This window comes from Phocoena phocoena, chromosome 14 (genome assembly GCF_963924675.1).
Source record: "Phocoena phocoena chromosome 14, mPhoPho1.1, whole genome shotgun sequence".
In the NCBI taxonomy this organism is placed as follows: Eukaryota; Metazoa; Chordata; class Mammalia; order Artiodactyla; family Phocoenidae; genus Phocoena; species Phocoena phocoena.
The window spans coordinates 75,172,840-75,199,927 of NC_089232.1; the positions used below are offsets into that span (position 1 = coordinate 75,172,840).

Consider the following 27,088-nt stretch of genomic DNA (forward strand, 5'->3'; position numbering starts at 1 on the left):
TAAAACAAAATTACATAAATTCAGATAAAATAATGATGAGGGTACATTAATATATGCACTTGAAAAGAAAATATAACCTACAGGTGCAAACCCAGAAACAGTAAAAAATCTAAAATATAAACTGTAAAGGGAAGACATGAAAAATGAACACATCAAAGGCAGTAAATATTATATGAAACCTTTATTGTTATTGCTCAACATTTTTGAAAGCACCTGACATAGAGCAAGTATTATTTTCCAAACTTACTTGAGCACAAATCAGTTATATTAATATATCACAAAGAAATGGTGTTATAGGAGGAATGAGAGCTCATGTGCAAGAACTAGGGAAAGGTATTTAAAGAGAGACAAATTTTCAAGAGTGTGACCATCAATAGCTTGAACTAATCATGTCTTAAGCTTAACCAGTTGACTGGAATCCCCTGGCTTAGATAATTGATTTTTTTCTTGAGTCCAGTATAGGGAGCCCGTGATCCGGTGCCAACAAACATATCTTAGGGATGTAGTTGGTGCTGAAAAAGATACACATTCATTTGAAAACAAACAAATTATCTGAATGGGATCGGGCTTAAGTTTGGGAAGGATTTCTCAGGGAGACCTGATGTGTGCGTTTGGCTAGGCGCAATTGGCCAAGGAAGCAGGAACGTCATAGGATATATAAAATGACCTTGGAAGCACACAGGAATAGTGGGATTAAAAAAAGCATACTGGCTTGCTTAAAGTGGGGGCACCAAAGTAAAAACATTTTAAGACCGAAGGAAGATCTGATTTTAGCTTGGGTTTAGATTTAATAGGAAAGGCTAGTACCATTGTCAGTTTTCACGTACGCTGGGTGAGGCAAGAGACTTGGGTCAAAGGATTTGAACGTTATTTGCCTGAGATGGGGAAATTAGCTGGGGAAATTAGGTGGGGAAATTAGCTACCGTTGCATAAAGTACACACTAGATTATACAAATCAACAGGCGTAGCCGCAAATATGGTAAAAGGTAAAACCAGAGACAAATTAAAAAAACAGATGAGACTGAATAATTTCATAGGAGTTTCTGCGCTATGTCTAAAATTGTGGTGGTGTGTAACTCTCCAAGCATTCAGAAAGGACAAGGAGAATTGAAGAAAGAAATAAGGTAGAAAAAGAATACAGTGGACCACAGGCAAGAAAATACTAAACACCTCAAGTACTTAAAAATGGGAGGCTATGCCCCAATGGCAATTATATTCTGTAACAGCCCACAGCTCACACATATTTTTTTCTTTTTAAAAATTAAAAAAAAATTGAAGTGTATGTAATTTACAATGTTGTGTTAGTTTCAAGTGTACACACTTATTCTTTTTATAAGGACCCTTGGGCTGCAGTAACAGCTTAAACAAGTTGTTAAAAAGTACTAAAACAAACAGAATTAACAAAATCTCCTACCCCCAAATTGCTCCAGGGGGCTCTCCCATCCCCAAAGGCACAAAGGAAGGTTTGCACGCTCTGAAAATGCACGTTTGTACCTTCATTTGGCCAACGGCGCCAGTCTACCAAATACAGTAAATAACTTTTTCCTTTCACAATATTGGGACTTCGGGGCTTACAGAACACCTCATCTTTACGACCTCATTTTAATGGGCGCCCTTACTGACTTGGTACTGACACCTCAGTCGAGTTCCGCCGCGACCATCCGAGGTGTGGCCGGTCCTCGAAGCCCGCCCAGTCGGAGGGCAGCTGAGGCTACGAGCCAGGGCGCTGGGCAGAAAAGCCCAGAAGCAGAGCGACCAGGTCCTAACCGCGACAGCGGGTCTACCGGCCCCGCGACGTCCGCGCAGGCGTACGACGCCCGGCGAGACGAGGACGACGCCGGAAGTGTCCCTCGGCGCCCCGGATGCGACCCAGCGGCGGCGGTTGCCAGGGCGACCGGAGCTTCCAAGAGCCGCGGGTACTAGCGATTGGCGGCTTAGAAGAAGTTTCCTGTGTCGGGCTTTATCTGCTGTCGTCGTCCTCTCGGGGTTCCCAGAATGTTCTTTTACTTGAGCAAGAAAGTGAGTTTCCCGGGGTTCGCCCTCGCTCCTCCTCTGGTCTCTCGACCTGCGGGCGATTCCCGCATCCTGCCGGAAGGGCCATGAGTGGTGATCCCGGCTTCGACGTCCCTCCGCCCACCTTCCTGCATGGTCCAGCCTCGAACCTCCGTCTGATGGTCTCCAAGACCCAAATAATCCTTGGCGGAGACAGCAGCCCTCTCGCATGATTCTTTCCCATTCCTGCCCCTGGTTAGGTCCTTTTGGGGGGCCTGCAGGGCTGATCACTTCGTGTTTCCCTATCTTTCCTCCTTCACCTGTTGCTTATCCAGGTGATTTAAACTCTTTGGATCATCACAGGCCTCTGGGCAGGAGAAAAGTAATAAAAAGGTAGCCAAAGTGTATGCGGAAAGGGAATATGAATTGATGATAATAGATTTATACTTCCGTTATCCCTACCCCCTTTTATTTATTTTTTTAAAAAATATTTATTTATTTATTTGGCTGCACAGGGTCTCAGTTGCAGCACGCGGGATCTTCATTGATGCCTGTGGGATCTTTTGGTTGCGGCATGCAGGATCTTTAGTGTGGCATGTGGGATCTAGTTCCTTGTCCAGGGATTGAACTCAGGCCCCCTGAATTGGGAGTGGGGAGTCTTAACCACTGGATCACCAGGGAAGTCCCCCTCCCCCCTTTTAAAAATCCATCAGGTCACTCCCCATTGGGTTCCTTTGCAGTCACTGCCCTTCTCTTTGTGGGCAGTCCTTTCTTTCCCAAATGGGCCCAGGGCAGTTCAGGGGACTATGCTCATTTTCATAACGGCTCACATTTCTGCAAGGCTGGCCGTTTTTCTTCTTCAGGCTTCGTGTCCTGTAGACTCATTCCCAACCCCTTGGTGAAAAGCTGTGAGAGTGGGTGTGGTTGCTTTTCAGATTGCCATTCCCAATAATGTGAAGCTGAAATGTATATCTTGGAACAAGGACCAAGGATTCATAGCATGTGGTGGTGAAGATGGATTACTGAAGGTTTTGAAATTAGAGACACAGACAGGTAAATGAATGCAAGCCCAAATGTTTGAACTTGATGGAAAATCATTTGGTCAGAGAGATTTGCCCATGGTATTTGTCAGTATGCAATTCTAATTCTTTCAAAAGGAAAAAGAACAAAACCCCAAACATTTTGGGGTGTTCTTCTAGAGTATTTTTGTAACAAAGTTCAGAAAATATTGAATGTAAACATCAGATGGCTTTTGCTGAAATTATTGATGGCAAATGAAAATGAATGAAGAATGAAAACTAAGTCATTATGTTGTTTTATGCTATGTGTATTGGTTGTGCTATATAAATAGGAGTCTAAAATAAATAAAATAAAATAAAAATGATGTGAATCAGCATTTCAGTAAGGTCACAAAAATCTCACGTTTTGGTAGACTATTTACAGGCCTATGTTGTCCTTTCCACTTTTCAGATGTGTTAATAATTATGCACCTAGTTCCCAAGAACAGAAAATGGGATTAAAAAAACCATTTTTAGTAATAAGTCTCTTGTGTTTTACAGCTTGATTTCTCTTTTTCTAGTTCTCTGGAATCATAGCAAACAGTTTCACATTTTTTTATTATCTAATATTGCTCTAGGTCGGAGAGCTAGACAATTTCCAGTCTAAATTGGAGATTTAGATAAGGAGATTGGAGTTGGAACCTCAGCTCTGCCATAAGACTCCTGAGTGTCTTTCAGCAAGTTGCTGAGTACATCTGGGTTTTAAGTTCAGTCTTTTGTAAAATGAAGGGTTGAACTAAATTACATTTTGGATTCCTTACAGCATTGCTTCTCAAGCTTTATCAGGCATAAGAATCATCTGAAGAGTTTGTTGAAACAGATTTCTGGACCCAAGCCCCAGAGTAGATCTGGAATTTGGTCTGAGAATTTGCATTTCTAGTGGTGCTGGTGTTGCTGAATCTCAGACCGCACTTTGAGTAACACTGCTCTACAGCTTTGAAGTGGTAGTTATAAATATTTATTGAGCACTTTCTATGTCTGGGGTGTTTAACCTTCACTATCTAATTTGACTTCACAATAATCTTGAGAGGTAGGTATTCCAGATGAGAAAACTAGGTGCTGATCAGTTAATAACTTGTCCAAGATCACACAGGAAATAAGTGACACAGCTAAGATTTGAAGTAATAGGAATAGAAAAGAATTTTATTTGAGCCAAACTGAGGACTATAGCTGGGGAGGCAGCCTCTCAGACATCTCTGAGGAACTATTCCGAAGAAGATGGTTTTCAGCATGGTTTTATCTCTTGTCAGAGCAAAGAACATCAAACATGACAGGGGTACACTCCTTCAAGGAATATATTTGCTTCCTACACAGCAAGTCAGTATGGCTTTGGCACCTGGGAAGGGAGCCTTATCATCGAAGGAGTACAAGCATTGAGGTCCCAGGAAGGGAGACATTGATCTCTGTCTCCAGAATGGACATTCTTTACTTCTGGACGATGCACACTTTTCTTTAATGGCTAAAGCACATATAGAAGATATGTGTGATAGGCTAAAAAACAGACTGTTCTAATTAGCATAAAGTTTAAGCTAAATAATATGTAAGCCAGAATGACTTCGCCATACCTCAATATGTGAACATTTCTTCCATCAAAACTTAGTTTGTTTCACTTTCAAAGCCTCATTTTTACCCACTATGTGGAGGGCTCATGGCAGCCTAAGCAAAGAGAGAATAATTGTTTTGATGTGCTAGATTAACTTTATGAAATAAAAGGCAAATTTGGAAGGTAGATACTTATGTACCAATCAGAGTTTGGCTTCTGATGTTTAGTAATTTAATCTCTCAACACTTTAGTTTTCTTAACTGTGTTGAAAGAAAATTTTTGTCTCTGTTATATTTCTCAAATATATGTAAGTATATGTACATATACATATTTTTTGCCTTAAAATATGTGGGAAGTTTTAGTTACGTTAAGAAATGCATTATGTTTAATATTGAAGGCTTTTCAAGAAAAAAATTACTTCATTTCCTGTTCTGCACTTAAAAAATATATATATGTGCTTTTTAAATTGGTATTTTATTTATTTATTTATTTGGTTGCACCAGGTCTTAGTCGCAGCAGGCGGGCTTCTTAGTTGTGGCTCACAGGCTCCTTAGTTGTGGCTCGCCGGGTCCTTAGTTGCAGCACGCGGGCTCCTTAGTTGTGGCACGCGAACTCTTTGTTGCGGCATGCATGTGGGATCTAGTTCCCTGACCAGGGATCGAACCCTGGCCCCATGCACTGGGAACACATAGTCTTATCCACCGCGCCACCAGGGAAGTCCCTGTTCTGCATTTTTGATGAAGTGTGGTTAGAATATTCTTTGAAATTAGTGAGCGAGATGGAAAATAGTTTCTTGAGAGCCTTGGAATATGGAGTAAATTATTTGTTTTGGAACTTAATGAGTGTAAGTCATGTTGAAAGAGATAAACATGAGAAATATTGTTGGATGATTCTTAAAAGGTCAGTCTATTGTATTTCATAATAATAGTTGTGATGCAACAGATCCCTCCAGTAACAATCACCAGATACTGCATATGCTGAGTACATTTGAAGCACTACTTTGCATCCCCTGTGGTGGCATTCCCAGTTTTCACTCCCTTGCCTTAGAAGGAAAGGAACTAGAATCAGCGTTTGCCCCAGCTTCTTACATCAGGTTAAGATGGGGAGGCAGTATCCTTCTTCTCTCACAGGCCAACTTCCACAGGTTTTGCTGGAGCCCACCTCCTCTCACCTTCTCAGGGACCTCATCACTTTTTTATCCTCTCTCTATTCTTGGAGTATTAGTCTGCTCTCTCCCTCTTTTTTCTCCCTCACCAGTGACTTTCATTTTCCAAATCTCATGGACGGCTTTTTTGGGTTCTTATCAGCATTTGACCTTTCCTTCTGTCTTGAACCATTATTTTTCAAGACAAAAGGAGAATAGAAATGTTTTAAATTATTGTTATATTTATACATATGGCTTTCCCCTCCTTTCCTTTCTGGTAAGTTCTCAGTCTCTTTACTAGATTCTCCTCTAACTGTACGAATTCCTGAGAACTTGGTTCTGGGCTGTCTTCGTTTTACTTTCTCTTTAGACTTGTTCTTTCATTCCCTTAGCTTTAAATGCCATCTATGGGGTGACGATTCCTAAATATATATCTGTAGCCCAGTTCTGATTTTTCAGACTTGGACATCTCCACAAGAATCTTTCACAGGCATCTCATACTTACTTTGTTTAAAACTGAACTCTTGACCTCCCATATATCTTCTTTCATTTCTCTCCATTTCAGTAAATATCTTAAATTTCACCCATTTGCTCAAGCTAGAAGCCCCCTTCTTCCCACTTAACATCACCTTCATCAACAACCCTATGCTTCTATCTCCAAAGAGTATCTGAATCCATCCTTTTCCTTTGTCCCGTGCTACCTCTCTAGTCCCAGCCACTATCAGCTCTCACCTAGACTGTTGTGAGGATCAGCTTCCCTCCCTGCATTGTTTCTTGCCTCTTTTCTAGTCTACTCTTCACACTCCAGCTGTTGTGATCTTAAAAAAAAAAAAAGGAACCAGATCATGTTATTTCCCTGCTAAAAGTATCTAAAGGGCTGCCATCTTGGGCCAGAGTTGCTTGTGGTGGGGTTTGAGGGCAATGGCCCCGACTAGGCATCTCTTGCTCTTCCTGCCACTGCCGCAGAGGGTGCAGTCTACTCGTCTTCATTAGAAGACGTATCACCCTAAAGCAAACATTCGGGTCAGAGAAAAAGTGTTCCAAGACCATGCAAGCCAACTGTAGCCACCTGCATAGTCCTTCAGGAACTGCAGGCAGCGGGAGTGCCTCGGCCTTCTGACGTGCCCATGTAGCGAGACGGACGCGCGAAGCTTCTTGCCTTTGTTCTAGAGATGTCCATAATCCACACCAACTGCGTACCTAAAGAATGTGCTGAAAATCCAAGCTCCAGAAATACCAGGTCAGGTGTCCATAGCTGTACCCATGGATGTGCACATAGTCACTTGTAGCCCATCACGCAGAGAAGCAAGGCAGTCAGGTGATCCTGCCAGGGAGTCTGGAGAACCCATAGCAGCTCCTTCTCAGAACCCCACCCTCTCTTCAAGTGTTACCAAAATGTCTTCCATATATTTTGATCCTGCTTGTAAAACTTACTATGCAGCACATAACAGGAATTTCTTTTGGAATTGGGTTGCTAACAACTTTTATGGATGCAAATAAAAGCTAACAAGTTTTATGAATGCAAAATGTAAAAACAGATATTTATGAACGTCAGCCGGGTTTTCCTAAGATAAAGCTGCTCAGAGATTTAGTGTGCTTGGTTACTGGTGTTCTGAGCAGGGTCTTCTGTTCTCCTTTGTTGTATCTCTCATTCTCAGTCACTTTATGACAGTTTAATCTTTTTTTTTTTTTTTTTTTTTTTGCGGTACGCGGGCCTCTCACTGCTGTGGCCTCTCCTGTTGCGGAGCACAGGCTCTGGACGCGCAGGCCCAGCGGCCATGGCTCACGGACCCAGCCACTTCGCGGCACGTGGGATCTTCCCGGACCGGGGCACAAACCCATGTCCCCTGCATCGGCAGGCGGACTCTCAATCACTGCGCCACCAGGGAAGCCCCCAGTTTAATCTTTTTAAATCCTTTGGACTTTTTGAGCTTCTGGGGGATACTTTGGATGGTTGGAATTACTGATTTCATTCCGAAATCCCTCTTCATGGGTTTCAAATGCCTTCTTTTTTTGGTGCCTCCTTTCATCATGCCTTTTAATTCCAAGGGTTATTGGTATGTGCTTTTAGAAGCACATACCATGCCAGTTTGGTTTGTTTATTGGCCATGGGGAGTTTAATGTAACTCAGTGGAGTCTTGGGATCTTGGTGGCTTTACTCCACCTCACTGAAAACTTCTGACTTTTTTTTTTTGGACATCAGAATTTTCAGGTAGGTTTTGCAGACATTTTCTGCACGATCAAGTTCTGGAGTTGCTGCCAGCAAAAGACAGTGTTCAGATGTGGATGCTGTTTGTTCACCATGTCAAGTAGAATTTCAAAAACTTATTGTCATCTGTCAGAATATATTTTGTCAAGAGTCCTGTACTTTGTGGTTTAACAAAGAGAAGACATACCCGCTATGCAGAATTGTGAATTCAGACCATATAAACAAATGGAAAGATGGAACTACTTCCTCACACTTTCAAATATGTTAGGTCCTGCAAACCCTTGGAATCATATATCACTAATTTTACTTGGTTACAGTGACTATGACTATAGGCATTAGAATGGATTTTCAGTGCTATAAGTTAAGAAGAATGTTTGTATCAAATTTTTTTTAGAAGAGTAGAATAAGGCTTAAGTGTGTAGTACAATCTTTAAAAGAGTCAATGAGTGAAAGAACCCTCTGTTAAAAAAATAATGTTCAACCTAAAATGTATGTCAACAACATTTATTCTATCCTAATTGTTTGACAGATGATTGTGACGTTATATATGTGTATTATTGTTAATGTTACCAAGACAGTAACTGGATAATTAGAACTAATGGTTTTAGAGGAACTCAGGTATTTTTCTTTCCCTGAGATTGTTTTCAGAATAAAGAATATTTTTCATAATTTTTAAAGATACATGTTATCTGAAAGGAGAATTTTCTTCAGCATCAACTTTTATAATTCCCACTCTCACAAATTCTTAAGATTTTCATAAATTTGTATTTTTAAATGAATGTTTTAAATGTTATATTTTACATGTAACAATCAGATTTTCTAAGTGAAGATTCATTTACTGAGATGACATTTTATATTATTGTATTCTTCTCTATAGTATGATTAGTAATCAAGGAGAATAAGTCACTTCAAATAAAAAACAGTCTCTAAAGGCTTACATTGCACTTTGGATAAAATCTAAAATTTTTATCACTTCCTGCAAAGACTTTATAATTTTTTCTGTGCCTATCACTTCTGCCTTATCCTATGCCATTCTCCAGTAATTCAACCACATAGGCCTTCTTTCAGTTTGCCAAAGGCTCTATACTTCTACCCAGGGGCCTTCCTAGCCTGGAATACTTTCCCCACTACCTGGCTTGGCTTTTCCCAGTTTCTCCTTCAGTCTCAGTTTAGATATCGTTTCTTCAGAAATCCTTCCCTGGTTCTCCCTTCAGTCTAAATTAATCCCCTTCTGTTACTGTCTCCTATTATGCCTTTACTTCCCCAGTTTATACTTTTATATATATGCATGTATATTTTTGTGGGTGTGTGTGTATTTAATATCTGTCCCCTTAGTAGACTAAAAGCTCTCTGAGGGCAGAGAGCTTTTGTTCATCATTTATTTTCAGAGTCTTCCACAGTGCATAGAAGAGTGTAGACATTCAATAAATATTTGTTGAATGAATGAATGAATATAAGATTCTGCAAAATCTAGTAAAAACTAGTTTCCAGGCTCCGGACGCACAGGCTCAGTGGCCATGGCTCACGGGCCCAGCCACTCCGCGACATGAGGGATCTTCCCGGACCGGTGCACGAACCCGTATCCCCTGTATCGGCAGTTGGACTCTCAACCACTGCGCCACCAGGGAAGCCCCAAAGTCTTTGCTTTTTGATCCCTCTTATGCTTTAGAATTCTCAATCTATATGTCATAAATACTTCTATTTGTTATCTTTTGGCAAGGAATAAGTAGCAATAATATTTACTAATATATTCAGTATACTGAATAAACAGTGTTCTTTTATACATTTTGCTTTATTTTGCCAGAATAACATCTTTGCAAGGGGGTAGGTGTTATTGTCCATGTTAAGAAAAACAGATCAGGATAAAGCATGCTTTAAAAAAATCTTTCTAGGGGCTTCTCTGGTGGTGCAGTGGTTGAGAGTCCGCCTGCCGATGCCGGGGACACGGGTTCGTGCCCCGGTCCGGGAAGATCCCACATACCGCGGAGCGGTTGGGCCCGTGAGCCCTGGCTGAGCCTGCGCATCTGGAGCCTGTGCTCCACAACGAGAGAGGCCACAGCAGTGAGAGGCCCGCGTACCGGAAAAAAAAAAAAAAAAAAAACTTTCTAATATTGTCCAGGAATAGGAACTCCTTTCAAAAAAAGCAAGAAATATCAAAATCTTATAATCTGTCACTTTTATATATTTTCCATAGTATTTTTGTTTTTGTTTTTGTTCTAGATGATGCAAAATTGAGGGGTCTTGCAGCCCCTAGTAACCTTTCTATGAATCAGACTCTTGAAGGTCATAGTGGTGAGTCATGTACATTTTTAAATCATATTTGAATAGTATTATCTTTAGGTATTTAGAAGCCATCTACTTAATGCAAAAATGTCATCATTTTAAATGATGGTAATATTTAAAGTAATCATTTTTATTTAGCCATAATGAACACAGCCTAGAATCATTCAACAACTTTCACATGATTAAGTAACGTCTTCAATAGTTATGAAAAAAAGTAGCTGTAATTTTAAATATTAAAAATACTGTTATCTGTCTATGGATAGGATATAATCCTTTTTTAGAGTCTGTTTTATAGTCCCAGATAAAAGTAGACTAAAGAGACCTGACAACTGAATGTACTAGATGATCCTAGACTGGATCTTGAAATGAGAAAAACAAGTATCTATAAAGGACATTATTTGGACAATTGATAAAACTTAAATGTGGACTGTGGGTTGGAGATAATAATGTATCAGTGTTAAAATTTCTAATTTGTAAAATAGTTTTGAAAGAGAATGTCCTTGTTCTTAGGAAATATACAATAAAGTATTTAAGGATTAAAAAAACTAAAATAAAACCATTTGTACCTATAACCCAGAGGTTTAAGAGCTGCTCAAGAGTGTGTTACTACTAGAATGGAAAACAAGGTGTGGTGCAGGGGGAGAGATTAGGGGACATATTAATGACAAACAAATACCGCCTCCCCCAAAAAACAAGTACTTAGTATGATGTCCTTTGGGCATAATAATCTTGGGGAGTCAGGCAAATTGGGTAAATCTTACTTAGGTTTGTTTCGGTCATCAGCTCTTGCAGCTGATGGTAATTGGTACCGTAGCTGGCACGAAATAGGAATAAACATGAAAATTAGTATTATGCACTATTGTAGAAATGAGTGATAATAGTAACTGCATCCTATGAACATTTCGGAGTAATATTAAAGACTCTTAATTGCTGTTTTTTGCCCAGGAGCAGTATTGATTTTAACATGCTCTTAGTGTTTATTATAAAAATATAAATTTGAAATTAATTGTAGCTCTTTTTTAGTTTCTAAACTGTCTTATAATTTTTTAGGTTCTGTTCAAGTTGTAACATGGAATGAACAATATCAGAAGTTGACTACCAGTGATCAAAATGGTCTTATCATTGTTTGGATGTTATATAAAGGTATCTTAGGAGAGCTGATTTAATCTTTCCCAAATTGGAGTCTGGATTACAGTATTTGAATGGGGAAATAACATCTTTGAAATAGACCCTTTTTAACTGGCAGTAGGAGTTCACAGGGGTGATATTTCTGGGTTTATGGCTTCCTACTTCTCCCTTTAACCTTACTTCTTTTGAACTGTGACCTTGCGTTCAGAAAGTGAATTATGTGACTGTTGGTTATCTTCAAACTGAACTTAGGCTCCTGGCAGAATCGTTTCTCCTTGACATAGCTCTTTTTTTCAGGTTTCCAGTAAGATTAGTTTCTCTGTGGTCAGTGGCTGGAGTTAGTTCAGCAGATAAAAACACATTTATGAAGATGTCAAAGGCAATAATTAATTTCCTTTAATGAGTCAGTTAACTTCCTTTTCCTTCTTGGATATAGATTTTATCTCAGCTCTGACTACTGGCTCACAATTTGTGTCTTTTGCCCACAAGAGAGAATAAGAGAGGGATTAATTTAGGTGCATCACCATTACCAGAAAAATAACTCATAAAACATGTTCTCTTGGGGCCTGTAGCCATCATCTTTAAAAGAACAGTGTACCTTAGTTTATGTGTTTTGTTTTAAAAACATTTACGGTGTATACCTTTTAAAAATTCTTAATTAAAACATGCTGTAGTACACAAACTCATTTATTTATTTTTAAAGTTTATGTCTGTGTATATGTGTGTAGTGAGTAGAATGTGAAAATATAGGAGATTAAACTTTGTCTTTTGCCAAAGTAGGTCTTCTCTGAGCCTCAGTCTTGATGGATAATACCCTGCTCTGACTAGTTATTCCATGTTACATGATTACTTGCTTGGCTTCAGGCCAGAATTCCCTGTACCAGAATGTAGTAAAGCCTTTTAAAAAACAAAAAGAGAACAGAATAGCCCTGTGATTTGCCTCACATTTGGTTACACCTTGAGACAAGTCACATCTCACTCCAACCCCATGTACAAGAACGTTTTTGTCACTCAGCATTAGTGATGTGATATCACTAATGTGATATGAACTGTTGAAAATTTTTTTCAAGCAGTCTTAGAGCTTTTACATCATATGCTTATATTTAATATGCCTATAATTAATCATTGGAGAGTTTGTGCATACTTATGAAGTAATTGTGGTTATTTTCTTCTTTCCTTGGTTATTATCTGAGGTGTACTCAAGTGGGAAAAGTCAGACTTTGAGAAAAATCAATTGTTTCAGCCTTCAGAAGCAAATGAAGTTTTGTTTTTTAATTGACAGAAAAAATGGAAGAAAAAAAAGCAAGAAAGAGAGAGAGAGGAAAAAAAAGATGGGCATTTATTGTGTTTTCTGTGATAATCTTTGAAGCAATTATTAGTCAAGGCCTAAGTTATTTTTTCATCTTGTTCTGTTGGATTTGAAGATTTCATAGTTTAATGTCTCAGGTTGTAGAAAGCTTTGCAGTTATTTATCCCACAGTGTATTTTATGGAATGTTTCAACTCTGAAGTACCATTTATTAGATGTGAAAGTTTTGACTTGTCATTTGTTTTTCTTTGTGAAAACAGGCTCTTGGTATGAGGAGATGATCAACAATAGAAATAAATCAGTGGTTCGAAGCATGAGCTGGAATGCTGATGGACAGAAGATCTGCATTGTATACGAGGATGGGGCTGTGATAGTTGGTTCAGTGGATGGTAATGCATTTTTGCACCCAGAGCTAAGATCAAGATTTAGCTGACATTTTTAATCTTTAGAGGTTTAAATTAATTATCATATGTTAGCATTCTGACAGAAAAATAAACATCAATGAGAAAATAGTTACTGTACAATTTGATGACATTTAAGAATTACTTATTTTTAAGTATATTCAAGTAAAAAATCTGTTAAAAAATTTTTTTCTACAGTAGGACTGGAAAAAAATGAATTAATTTCTCAGAGTTATTTTAAATATGTCTACCTAATTATATGATTTATCTTTACACTTGTTAGACTGTATTGTAAATATGTAGATTTTAGTTTCAAAAAGTATATAGAGGGCTTCCCTTGTGGCGCAGTGGTTGAGAGTCCGCCTGCCGATGCAGGGGACACGGGTTCGGGACACGGGTTCGTGTCCCGGTCTGGGAAGATCCCACATGCCACGGACCGGCTGGGCCCGTGAGCCATGGCCACTGAGCCTGCACGTCCAGAGCCTGTGCTCCACAACGGGAGAGGCCACAACAGTGAGAGGCCCGTGTACAGCAAAAAAAAAAAAAAAAAAGTATATAGAGATCTATCACTTTTTAAAAGTTGAGATAAAATTGACATATAACATTAGTTTCAGGTGTACAACATAATGATTCAGTATTTTTATTGTGAAATGAAATATTATTTCATTTCATATTGTGAAATGATCTAGTCTTTTTTTAATAGAACTGAGCATGTCATTGTTTGTTGTGTTTTGTAGCCTTCAAACCTATGTCTTTAAAATTCTAGTTCGTAGATAACACTGGGCCTTCTGAGAGTCTGTACCTTTGTTTTAGTGTGAAGTTCTCTCTATTAAAGAAGTAATTTATTAAAAAATTTTTTTGGGTATGAAAAAATTCTGTTTCTGAGAGTCTGCAAAGTGACAGCTGTAGTTTTAGGCACTAGATACAACAAAAAAAAATATTCCAGATCTAGATCAGGAGAGATGGATAAGTAACCAAGCAATTACAATGCGTTGTGATAGGTACTAAGACAGGGAAAAGACAGCAACATGTAGAAGAATTATGTAACCTAGACATAGAGGGACCAGGGAAGGCATCCTAAAGGAAATGATAGCTGTGCTGAGGCATTAGCCACAAAGAAGGTTGGCGTGTAGAATGTCCTAGGCCTAAGAGATAGCATTTGACGAGGTCCAGAGGAGTTGAACTTAGCCATGTTTTGGGATATTGAAACAATTTTGAGAATCAGTATGGTATAATGCTAAAGGAAGAAGAGCTGTATGTGATGAAATTAGAAAGATTAGCAGAAGGCAGATCATGCAGATTATAAGTTATACAAGGAGTTTGGACTTAACTCTAAGAGCATTGGGAAGCCAATGAAAGATTTTGTTTTTGTTTTGTTTTGTTTTTTGTCCAATGAAAGGTTTTAAGAGTGGGAGCAATGTGGTCAGATTTGTTCTTTAGGAACATCTCTATGTTTGCAATATGAAGAAAGGAGAAAGGGAAGAAAGATGGGGGCAGGTGTACCAGTTAGGAAATTACTATGGTAATTCAGGTGATAGATCGTAGTGGATGGTAACCTGAACCAGGGTGATGACAAAGAAGATGAAAGTAAGTAGACATATTCTAGAGATACTTAGATAGTAGAACAGATAGGACCTTGTTATTGATTGGGTTGGGGATGAGAGGATGGAAGTGTCTAGAGTGATATCCAGGTTCTTAGCTTTGCCACTGGATGGATGGTGGTACCTATCATTGAAATAAGGGATGTGGGAAAAGACTGGTTTTGAGGGGAGATTTCAGTTTTCAACATGTTGAGTTTTTCATCCCATAGGACATCCAAGTACATATGTCTAGACCACAGTTAGTTATATACGCCTGCAGCTTAGAAATATCTGGATTGAAGGCATAATTTTGGGAATCACCAGCATAGGGATGGTAATTTAAACCATTGGAATAGATGAAAAGCCCAGGGGCCATCTGTAGAGTGAGAACTAGCACATTTAATGGATGGATAGGAGAAGAGAATTCCATAAAGGATACTGAAAAGTAGAAGTCTTGGAGATGTCATAGAAACCAAGAAGGAAGGAAGAGGTGGTCAAAACAAAAAGACAGGGAGGGGGGTGGGAGGGAGGCTCAAGAGAGAGGGGATATATGTACACATATAGCTGATTTACTTTGTTCTACAGCAGAAACTAACACAACATTGTAAAGCAATTAGACTCCAATAAAAAAAGTAAAAACATGAAATAGAATAATTTAAGTACTTAAAAAAAAAGGAAAGAAAAGAGCATCCGTTGGATTTATCAAGAGGCCATCAGTGATCTCCACGAGGGCAGTTTCACTTTCCCCACAGTGGAGTTATGGGGCAGAAGCCAGACTGTGTTGGGTTGAGGGTTGAGTGCGAGGTGAGGGAGCAAAGATTACAGTGTGGATAACTCTTTCAAGAAGTTTGGCTGGGAAAGGAATGGTAGAAATAGGGCGGTAGTTAGAAGGGAACTTAAGGTTGAAGGAAGAGGTTTTTGTTTGTTTGTTTTTATCTGAGGTGGTAGTTTTGAAGAGGAATAGATCTGAGTATGTTTAAATGCTTATAAGAAAGGGCCTGGAGAGGAGTTTAAAGAGAAAGAGAAGGGGAATTCCCTGGCGGTCCAGTGGTTAGGACCGGGTGCTTTCACTGCCAGGCCTGGATTCAATCCCTGGTCGGGGAACTAAAATCCCACAAGCCGCGCTGAGGGGCCAAAAAAAACCAAAACCAAAACCAAAAAAATACAGAGAGAGAGAGAAAATGTGAATAATCAGTAGAGGGAGATCTTTACAAAGCTCTGAAGGGATTAGATCAGAGAATAGGTAGAGGGATTAGCTTTAGATTGGTGTCTGGTTGGGGACATACCTCTTCCTTTGTATTAGGGGGCAAAGCAGAAAGGATAAGTGTGGGATCAGTTATGTTCTGAATGTTAGAAAGTGGGAATGGGGGATTTCTTTTCTGAAAGCTTTAATTTTCTTTCCAAAGTAAAAGATGAATTCATCTGCTATTTGGGAGTGAGGTCCTGAGTGAGAATTTAGAAGAGAAGGGAGAAAGTTGGAAACAGCTGCTATTTCAAATGCTTAGTGTGTGTTTGGCACATAGTAGGTGCTCAGTAAATGTTTAATGACTGAATAAATTGAACAAATGCATGAATACTGTGAAGAATGTGAGAGCTCTTTAGGGAAACGGAGATTTCTAGAACAGTTGTTAGAGAATCATGACCCTGAACTTTTAAGGAAATAATTATGTTTTATGTTTGTTTTAGGGAATCGCATTTGGGGAAAAGACCTGAAGGGTATACAGTTATGTCATGTAGCATGGTCCGCAGATAGTAAAATCTTACTTTTTGGAATGGCAAATGGAGAAATACACATTTATGATAATCAAGGGAATTTTATAGTAAGTACATATATTCCTTACTTTTATTTACACAACTTTGTATGATTATTTTACATATCATTCATATATGTATACACATTCATTTATTATGATAGTTTGCGTAATCAAGAAAGTCTTCAATTCAGGGTTTTTTTTCCAGTTGTCTAAAAATTCATTTTATTAAAAAAAACCTTCTGGGTTGCTTCAAGGTAAATTAATGCTCTTAGTTCTGATTTCCTGGTAGCTGGGAAGGACAAGGCTTTTCAATACAAGGCTTCAGTGTATTGAAGCTGAGGGATGATGGGTAGGATGATGTGCAGTTTGATCTTTGTGTGTTCAAATACCTGAAGCCAAAGGTGACATGAGATACCAAAGATATTTTTGTAGCAAGGTACTAGATTATAAAAAGGATGGAAGATTTAAACAGTAAGGGACAAAAATCACGTCCTGGAAAGAAGGCAAAATAGAATAGGCTTAGGTAGCAGAATCTCAAGAAAAACTCTAGCTTTGTGAGATCTAGCTATGATAGATCTCTGATCTTACTTATGGGCCAGTTTTATTTTTAGTGAGGGTTAAGACGTCACATGAACCCACTCGTTGGTGGAAGTGATAGTAACCAACTTTTACATGCACTTTGCTATTTTCAGAGTAATTTTGTATACCTTTGATCATTTGAGTCTCATAAAAACTCTATGAGCTTTTTTGAAATCCTCATTTTACAAATGGGGAAAACTGAAACTCAGGTGAAGTGATTTGTCCATGGTTGGGTAAAGCAGTAAGTGATGGAGCTTGTATTCAAAACCAGATTTTTAAATCCCATTTTCAGTGTCTTTCCATAATACTCTATTCATACTAATCCCTGTTTTAAAATATACAATACTAACTAACTGATTTTATTTAGATGAAAATGAAACTGAATTGTTTGGTGAATGTCACTGGAGCAGTCAGTATCGCTGGAATTCACTGGTACCATGGCACAGAAGGCTATGTGGAGCCACACTGCCCCTGCCTTGCGATTTGTTTTGACAATGGCAGATGCCAAATAATGAGACATGAGAATGACCAAAGTATGTAACTTTTCTTTTTTTAATGTGGAGAATTAAAAAAATATTTTAAAATTATTCTTAAGCTTATAAAGTTCTCTAGACTAAATATTTTACCACAGTTACTTTTTTTTTGTTGACTAGATCCTGTTTTAATTGATAGTGGCATGTATGTAGTAGGTATCCAGTGGAACCACACTGGCAGCGTGTTAGCTGTGGCAGGCTCCCAGAAGGCCATCACCCAGGACAAAGATGTAAACACTGTGCAGTTTTACACTCCATTTGGTGAGGTAAATGTATTAAAGGTTTTGTCTTTCTTTCGTTCCATTTAAATATGCAGTGAATAAGGTAGGGGAAAGAAGGATGGAGGAAGGGGGTATAAACTTGTCACATTTTTAAAAATGGACATTTTAAGTGAAAATGATGAACTATCAGGTGTATGTCTTTGAATAATATCCTTATATTATAAGCCTTCATTTTATCGTGGAATTTATTTTATAATCTTTACATTTAGAAAACCAGATGTTTCATATAAGAAATCATTAGGGAGTAGTTACTGAGAGTATTTTCTCTGTGATCTGAATATGCATCTCTTTACAGCTGATTTTTGAGTTGTTTTTAGTGTAATTTAGCTGTTTCAGATTAATCTGGGGGGGTTTTAATATGATAAATTAAATGTGCTGTCTATCCTTTTCCCAAACTTCTAGTTGTTTCAATTTGTTGTGGAATAATAGATTATTTTAAGAAAATCTCTTTATAATTAATCTTAGGTGATGCTACATTAAAATATAAACATTTTTTCATAAATAACATGGTATCCTTCTCAATAGTATTATTAATAAATTTAATTTTTGAAGAGAATTTTCTTGAAGCAGCAGTGGAAAATATAAAATAGGAGAATTAACATGTTGTGCATTTTAGAAATTTAGAAAATGAGAACTTATTAGTAACTAAGCTTAATAATTTTTACCTATTTTATTTTCTTACTTTAGACTATATTCAGTCTCTTTTGAATATCCTGTTGGTTTTTATAAATTCACCTTAGACTTCAATAATATTTATTTTTGGCTACACAAAAGCCTATACCAGTTTCACTATGTTAATACTTTTGAATATATTTTAATAAATTCTGTTAGGGTAAGTAATGGTGTCAGCTGATGCTGAAAGTTACCGAGCAGAATGTGCTCTGGAGAGTACGTAGTCTCTGTACTTTGTCAACTAATAATATTTCTGGTAGATGTAAAAGCTAAGAAAAAACAAAAGTATAGTTCTCAAGATTCCTAAATAATTAAAAACCTGAATTCTAGTTATCTCAATGTTTATAGCTTTCTTTTAAATTCGTGTTCTTTATTCGTTATTTTTGTTTGTTGCCATTGGCTTATTTATCATTATATTATCTTATCAGCTTATTTTTGTTAGTTCAGTCTTCTCCAAGTATAAAAACATGCATTCAAAGGCCTGTTTGCTTTATCTTGCAAATCAACTGTTATGTGTTAAATTGAAAACTGTAAGTGGTTTTGGTATAGTTGTAATTAAAGGTATCTAGCATAGGTCCTCGGGGTATTTAGTCATAGTATTTTTTGAATGAGTGAATATATGGGGTATTTATTTTTGGATCTATGTTATTAGAAAGAACTTGGGAAGAAATTAACTAAAGATTGAAACTTAAGGAAAACCTCAGGGAAGAATTTACTTTTGGTTCTGAGGGCTGGGCTCTTCTAGTTTTCTCAGTGTGGGCTTAGCCATGGGAGGGGATGACAGAGCATGGGGTTTGTAGTCTGGTTGACCTGGCTTTGGCTTTGAATTCCGTTTCTACAGTGTGGTTTCACTTAGAGAAGTTATTTAACCTCTGAGACTCGGTTAACGTATTTCCTGAAATAAAGGTAACATCTCATGGCACTGTTGTAAAAATCAAAGGAGTTAACTCTGGGGACATGTCTACAGTGTTCTTTCCCCGCTGCTGCCACCGCCTGGCGTGTTTCTCAGAGTTAGAAGATGGCCTCGTTCTCCTCCTAGTATGGATTGTCAGTACCAAGAGTGATGTTGTGAGACCCTGCTTTTTCCTTCTGGTTTCGTACAGGCAGCAGGACAGATAGAGTGGACCCTCCTAGGTTACAACTTTTTTTTTCCCCATTGGTTTCCCTGGCAAAGTGGAGTTTAATATATTAAATTTGATTTTAGAGCATATCTGCTTAAGAACGAGGGATACCAGTATAATTTATTAAAATTCTTGGGATTATACTGTTTTGTCAAATAAACATAGATGAAAAATGTTTTCTTTCTTTGTCCACATTAAAAAAGTCTTTGTATTCATTTGCTAATTTAGCCATTAAATATAACTGTTAGTATATGAAGAAGTTCACTTGAAGGCATGATACATTTATTTACTTGATATTCTTTTGAGTACTTGTTTACCAAGGAATCTATTAAGGGATAGGGTAATAAATGTGAATATGATAAAGTTAGTGCTCTCAAGTAGCTCATTGTCTAAATTCTCTGGAACCGTAGAGGAAGGGAAGAAGGCAGGAAGTAATATTTAAGTTGTTTCTTGACGGATGAATAGGAGTACTCCTGCAGGACAAGGAGTAGTAGGATGAGGGAGTCTTGGGGAAAAGGAAAGAAGGATTTCAGGCAGAAGAGATATTATATGGGCCAAAGGAATGGAGGCACAGTAATTCCCTCATGAGGAGAACACAGTAATTACAGCTAACTCGTAAGGTGTTGAACCACAGAGTTTTGGGCAGGTGGGGAAAGTCACTGTATACTATTCTAGAGAATGTACTGGTGGGGAGCTATTGATTTTTAAAAATTATTAAACATTTTTTAAAAGCAGAGTAGGACATGATTAGATATGTCTTCTAGAATGATAATCATGGCAGTAGAGTGGAGATTGAATTGGAAGGGCAGGAATGAGAAAAGAGACAAAAGGTAAAAATTGCTGTTAGGAGGCTGTCACCATAGTTCAGTCAAGAAAGAAGGCAGTTGTAGTGGAGGATAGAAAGGAGTGAAAGCAAAACGCTTGGCATCTGGTTGGCTGTTGGGGGTGGGATGGGGCATGAACGAGAGGAAAGACTTCAAGGATTGAGTTTATTATTCCAATATTTCATTGATTCTAAGAAGCACAATTCTTTACAACTCTAAATTGGGATGCATCTTAAAATCAAAGTTGTCCTATTTTTAGCTAGCAGTGTGTTTTTCTTTCCTAAGTTGTACATAAAAATAAAGATGCGTATTTAAATCTCTGGCATCTTAGATTTGATGAAATTTGATACTGAATTCTTTGGCTATAGTTTGTGAATTTCTCCTCTCATATGTTTGCTTTACATTATAAAAATTGAAGGGAAATGATTTGAAGTTCGTAGCAACCTTTCATAAAATAATTTTTGTACCACTTTTGATCTCTGTGAAGTGATTGGTGGTATTTTATTTAATTGTGATACTTTAGGTTAAATATAATTACTTTTTTCAGCATCTGGGTACTTTGAAGGTTCCTGGAAAGCAGATGTCTGCACTATCTTGGGAGGGAGGTGGACTGAAAGTTGCACTAGCTGTTGATTCTTTTATATATTTTGCAAATATTCGACCCGATTATAAGGTGAGTATTAAGAGCAAATGTAAAAAAAAATGTTTTTTATGATATAATTTTGTTATAGCTGAAAGTATAATGTGTGTTTCTTGCATATATTCATAGCCACATTGTTTTATAAACCAGTTGAAAGGAGGCTTTTTTCAGTGTGAAGGCCTTAGAACTGGTAAATGTTCCTGGAATACTATATTTAATTAGTAAAATTACTCCAACAGTGTCAGGGTCTCAGCAGGAAACAGATGGCACAAAGGAGTAACTGAAGAGAGATTGATGAAGGGTTTATTACAGAGGGGTGAGCAGAGTTAAGGGGACCAGAACGGGATGACAAAGCAAGCACCCAGAGACTAGCAACAGTGGGCAAGAGAAGGAAGTATTGTTCCTGGAACCCACCAGCTCTGTGGCTAGGCAAGAGGATCTACTCCATAGGGGCACAGCCACTGCTAGCTGGCCGGGCAGAGACAGCCTTGGGGAGTAAATAATTCAGCCCATCTCACCACCTGCTGGTGCCTTCTGTTGGCCAAGCCCAACTGGAAAGCAGAAGGCAAGGTAGTCCTGGTAATGGATTTCATAGAAGTCAGCCTCCAGGGCACGGAGCAGGGCAGAGGATGGCGGAGAATGGATCAGAAGGGGAAAATGAGGCCAAGCAGCATAATGACTAATCAATATTTTACCTTAAATTTAACATTTGACCCATAACAAGCTGTGAAGTATGAGACTGAGCTGGTAAACTACTAAGGATACTTGTTGTGAGAAGGCTTATATATCTAATTTTTAAAGGTCAAGCACCTTGGAGAAATGACTGATTCTAGGACTAGGGCAGGGAAAATGCAAGATAAGCCTGGAGCATCTTATAGTGCCAGAAAGTAAGGAAGTGCTCAAAAAACAAAAGGATGGGGTACGCCAAAGGGACAAGGGAGCCAGCCTGAAAGAGCTCACAGTGGCCAAGGCTGGAGCAATCGGAGCAACAAAATAAATGATGTAACATTGGATTGTAACCCAAATTATACAACAAATGTCCATGAGTACAAACTGATATCAATAAATTATTTAAATAAACAAATGGGGGAGAAGAAACAAATCTTCCTTACAGAAGTATTCTAATTTACTAGACACCACCCTGCCAGCAGGTGGAGCAAAGTCCCCTACCTCGTTCCCCCAACTTGAGTGTGGGCTGCCTTTAGTGCCTTACTTCCAAAGAGTGGAGTATGGAAAAAAAGGGGGAAAAAAGAAAGTGACTTTACAGTGGAGAAACCTGGAGAACACCACCTTGTCCAGGCGATCGAGGTTAGCACCATCAGTGACGTCACATGGCTATCACTACCCCCTGATGTGATGTGATGAGAAGAGGTCTTCACCTGTGGGGTGATCTTCCTAAAAACTGGTAACCCCAGTCTAAGCCTGAGAAAAACATCAGACTAACATGAATTGAGGCACATTCTACATACTACCTGACCAGGACTCCTCAACACTGTCAATATCGTCAAAAACCTGGAGAGGCTGAGAAACCATCATAGCCCAGAGGAGCCTAAGGAGACATGACGACTGAATGTAATAATGTGTTCCAAAGGGGATTCTGGGTTAGAAAAAGGACATTAGGGAAAAGCGAATGAAGCCCAGATTGAGTTTGGAGTTCTGTTAATAGTAATGTATCAGTGTTGGTTTCTTAGTTGTGACAAATGTACTGTGGTAATGTAAGATGTTAACAACAGGGGAGAATGAGTAAAGGGTTAGGGTACACTGTATTAGTTTTGCAACTTTTGTATAAATCTAAAATTATTTTAGAGTTAACAAGTTTATTTTAGAAAGTAATCACCATATTACTTTGAATAGTAAACACTGGAGACTTCCCTGGTGGTCCAGGGGTTGGGACTCTGCTTCCACTGGGGCAGGGCGTGGGTTCGATCCCTGGTCGGGGAACTGGGATCTCACATGCCCCACAGCACGGCCCCTCCCCCCCGCAAGAAAGAAGAGTAAACACAGTGTTAATAATGTAGACACTGAATATTGATTTATTCAAAATTACGTATAAATTTGTTGGGAGAGGGAAAGCTCTAAGTTCTGTAATCAATCCACATGTGATATGGAAATCAATACCAAAACAGTTACAGCTAAAATAGTTGTAAATGGCTACCCCAAGGAGGAAATTAGGCAGGGGGCTCCTGCATTTTGTTTTTGTGTTAAATAAGCCATGTAGAATTATTTGACTATAAACTATGTGCATATGTTACTCTGACAAAAACAAATATTAAAAAATGTGGACGGGAGAAAAAAGGCAAAGCCGCTATTTCTGAATTTTGGCTTCAGGACTCAGGATTGAACTTTGGCAGGGATCTCTCTTGCTGTTGTCCCCCAAACAACTGTTATTGACTATTGAAAAGTCTGAAATTTTCACCACTGAAGCTTAAATCTTACAAACTAAAATAAGGAAAGTTAAACCAAATTTATTTTTGTGGTACCTTTTTTTAACTGTCTTTATTACTTTTAGATTTGTTATTTTAGTGAGAAAAGAGATTAAGCTGAATATTCAGTCCTTCTCTCTTCCATTTCTAAAGAATTTGTTTTGTCAGCACCGATAAACCACGTATCTGCAGTATTTCTAGAGGAAAAATATAAAAATATAATAATATGACTTTCCCAATGTTAATTGCTTGCTTTTTATTTCTCTTTCTTTCTTTCTCTCTCTCTCCTCCTTCCTTCCTTCCTTCCTAACTTACTTCCTCCCTCCCTCCCTTCCTTCCTTCCTTGCTTCCTTCCTTCCTCTCTCTCTCTTCCTTCCCTCCTTCTGTTCCCTCCCTTTCCTTCTTCCTTTCTTCCTAGTGGGGTTATTGCTCAAACACTGTAGTTTATGCTTATACCAGACCTGATCGTCCAGAGTACTGTGTTATATTTTGGGATACAAAAAACAACGAGAAATATGTTAAGTATGTGAAGAGTCTCATTTCTATTACTACTTGTGGAGATTTCTGCATTTTGGCTACAAAAGCTGATGAAAATCATCCTCAGGTAGGTGTTCCTTGATATCTTAAAACTTAGATGGGTTAACTACTTGGTGGAGTTGGGCTATAGTTCTCTGTCTTCTCAAGCATGGCCTCTGTACTGACAGGTACAGCAAAGTATTGGGTCTATTGGCCATGTCTATCTAGACCTCTGTTTGGAAAGTTATATGACTCTATTGGTTCTGTGTCCCCTGATTTTTTTCTCCAATTAGTTAATCCATTGGCAGTTTATATTGACCTGTACTGAAGCTTTTTGTCTCTGAAATACATTTAAAACACCACAATTCTTTTCCAATTTAAAATTCCATAAGTAGAAATGAATAACCAGATGTCTAGTACAAATGCTCAAGAAATTATGTAACAATGGCCATTTATAACAATTTGGGTAGTTTTGACATTCAGAAATGTACTTTTATGTGGACTTATATTGCTTTAAAAGACAGTGTCTCATAACATACAATAAATAAATAATACCCTTTAAAAAAGTCTGCTAACAATTTAAATATTTGCGGAAGTATGCAAATTTTTCAAGAAAGGACTACCAATGTCTTTGGCTGTGTTATAAATTATTTCATCCCATTAAAAAGTATAGAATTTTTAGTTTAAGGTGGCCATTGAACAGCCACATTTGGCTCTGTTCTCTCCTGAAACTGACTGAAACAACAGGAAAGGTATTTTTTAAAAAGCTATAAGCCCATAGGAATCAGAAAGGGAGAGGAAAAAGCAACATAATTTTGGAGTTTAGAGAGTAGGGAGATTAGTGGTAATTACCTTAGCAGACCCAAGAAAATGGAACCCTCAGCCATCAGTGGAGAAAGGAAAGAAGCAACGAGTTTACATCACAGAATCCCACAAACACAGGACTTGGTGGTGGTACCTGGTAGGAGAAAGAATTGAACAGAAAAGCGATTTGGAAGTACCAGAGATTATGCAGGCAGGAGAATACTTTGGGAAAAAGAAAAAGGGTCATATAAAGGAGCAGATTTCTAGATCCCCTCCCACTACTGAGCCTGTGGGCAGCTGCCCTTCTAACCACGAGGGAGACTGGTTTACCCTCCAGAGAGGATACGGAGTCCCTGCACTGAAGGGCACCAAGCACAGGGAAGGGTGGTGGAACTCTTGCTGAAAACAGGGCAGTTAGATTAATGTTACCGCAGTCTTCATTTCCCACTTGGTTCCAGAACAGATTTCATGGGATCAGGTATCATAATGGCATTTGACTTGTCAACCTCAGTACTTTGGAGAATTGCTTTCAAAATTCTGAGGGAAAATCATTTCCCACCTTGAATTCCATACCTTAAGCAAACTACTCATTAAATATGAGGGTAGAATAAAGACATTTTTAGATGTACGAGATCACCAAAAATTTACCTTCCGAGCTTTCTTAACTTAGGAGGTTACTTTGGGATATGGTTTACCAAAACGAAGAATAAACTAAGAAAGAGGAAGAAACCAGGTAACCTGACAACAGTGGCGTGGACTGGTACCAGCTGGCAGTTGTGCACACGCCTAGGGAGTGAGTCATCAAATGAGAGCAGCCCAGGTGGCTCCAAAAGAAATTCAAGATGAAATTAGTAGAATAGTTAATGTGGTTGACCGCCTGAGGGGACACATAGATAACCGGGAGACAGCTGGGGACTTGAGTTAGTAATAAACACAGAGAAAACTAAGCAAAGAGAAAAAAATAAAGGCAATTATCCACACCAGGGAAAGCTTTAAAACATGCTTGAAAGGAAAACAAATCATGTTATACTTGCCTCAGCTTCACTGAATAGCATTTAGAGTCAAAATGATGTATTCACTAGATTTTTTAAAAAAATAAAATTGTTTAAAAATTGAACTATAATAACATTTTAAAACTTAAATTCCGATTTAACAAGACTGTAGTGGAAAGATGGAGTGATGGGAGTGTGCTCCTGTGTAATGGGGGGCTGGGAAGGAGGGGTGAAAGTAATGCTTACATGATGTCCTGAACTGAAACAAAACAGAACAAGAAGTAGCATTGTAAACATGTTACTTACATTTGTGGAGGTGAATAGCAAAAGAATGCATTACAGGAGCTGAAAGTAATTACTCTAGGGAGCAAGAAATGGGAAGTTGGGGGACTTCTGTTTTTAGTAAGATGTCTCATTTGATTCTTTAAGCTATGAGCATGTGAATAATAATTATGGAAAACATTTATATTTTGTGGCAGTAAATAAGCTTGTTTTAAGTAGTGGAAGAGTAAATTATGATATTTTACTGTATTTTTTTATCATTTAGTTTACGTTTATGAAATTAAACAAGTTTTACTTGAGATACTGAGAAAAGAAGTCTGTGTAAATAGTACGTTGAGCATTGGTTTATTTGAAATTATTATTCTAATCAAGAAAACATCTATGTAAAATATTATTCTTAGTACTAGATATAGAGAAGGTGACTAACAGCAAAAAAATTGAAATTACCATTAGAATAATCTGATGTAAAGTGTGCATTATGTTCGATTATTTTTCCTAATATTAATCATTGATAATTGTGTATGTGTTAACCACTGGGCATTTTAAGTTATTTTCATTGGGTTGGGGTATGTTTTTTTCTGAATTAACTGAATTTTTCTGAATTTCTCATGTCATTTATATATTGCTTCAAAGGAGGAGAACGAGATGGAAACATTTGGTGCAACGGTAACAAATTGTTGGCTCTTACATAGCTGGTTATAGGACAAAAATGAGTTTTGAGGTTATAGCTGACCAGGAATTTTAGAAGTATAAAAATGAAAAGTAGCCAGTGTACTTGTGTTTCTTAAATGGTCTCTTAAAAACCAGTGTTCCACTATATTGAGAAATCAGCCTTAGTTTAATTTTAGTGCATATTTCTTTACTTTTGTCCTGTAGATTATCTTTGCTGTTCTTTGTATTTAATTTTATCAATTCTTTCCATGTTAGTGATACTTGAAAAAGAGATAAGCATGGTATGTTAAGCATTATTTCTTTTACAATACATAAGCAGGAGTTTTGATACTTTCTGTTTTATTTGTTC

The 27,088-nt window shown here is 38.0% G+C and overlaps 1 protein-coding gene and 1 pseudogene across 2 annotated transcripts in view; both read left to right on the forward strand.

Moving 5' to 3' along the window:
- Positions 1-1,995: 1,995 nt before the first annotated feature.
- WDR35 (WD repeat domain 35) overlaps positions 1,996-27,088 on the forward strand; it is a 60,395-nt gene continuing 35,302 nt past the window's right edge. Inside the window, exons 1-11 of one of the 2 annotated variants that reach the window (XM_065890986.1) lie at positions 1,996-2,019; positions 2,928-3,045; positions 10,167-10,238; positions 11,280-11,372; positions 12,926-13,054; positions 16,333-16,466; positions 17,347-17,512; positions 17,633-17,778; positions 20,958-21,083; positions 23,892-24,077; positions 26,701-26,733. In XM_065890986.1, the coding sequence (XP_065747058.1) occupies positions 1,996-2,019; positions 2,928-3,045; positions 10,167-10,238; positions 11,280-11,372; positions 12,926-13,054; positions 16,333-16,466; positions 17,347-17,512; positions 17,633-17,778; positions 20,958-21,083; positions 23,892-24,077; positions 26,701-26,733 (1,227 nt within the window). The remainder of the gene's footprint in view (positions 2,020-2,927; positions 3,046-10,166; positions 10,239-11,279; positions 11,373-12,925; positions 13,055-16,332; positions 16,467-17,346; positions 17,513-17,632; positions 17,779-20,957; positions 21,084-23,891; positions 24,078-26,700; positions 26,734-27,088) is intronic. The other variant, XM_065890987.1, reaches the window with a different exon arrangement.
- On the forward strand, positions 3,066-8,214 carry LOC136134103 (E3 ubiquitin-protein ligase RNFT1-like; annotated as a pseudogene).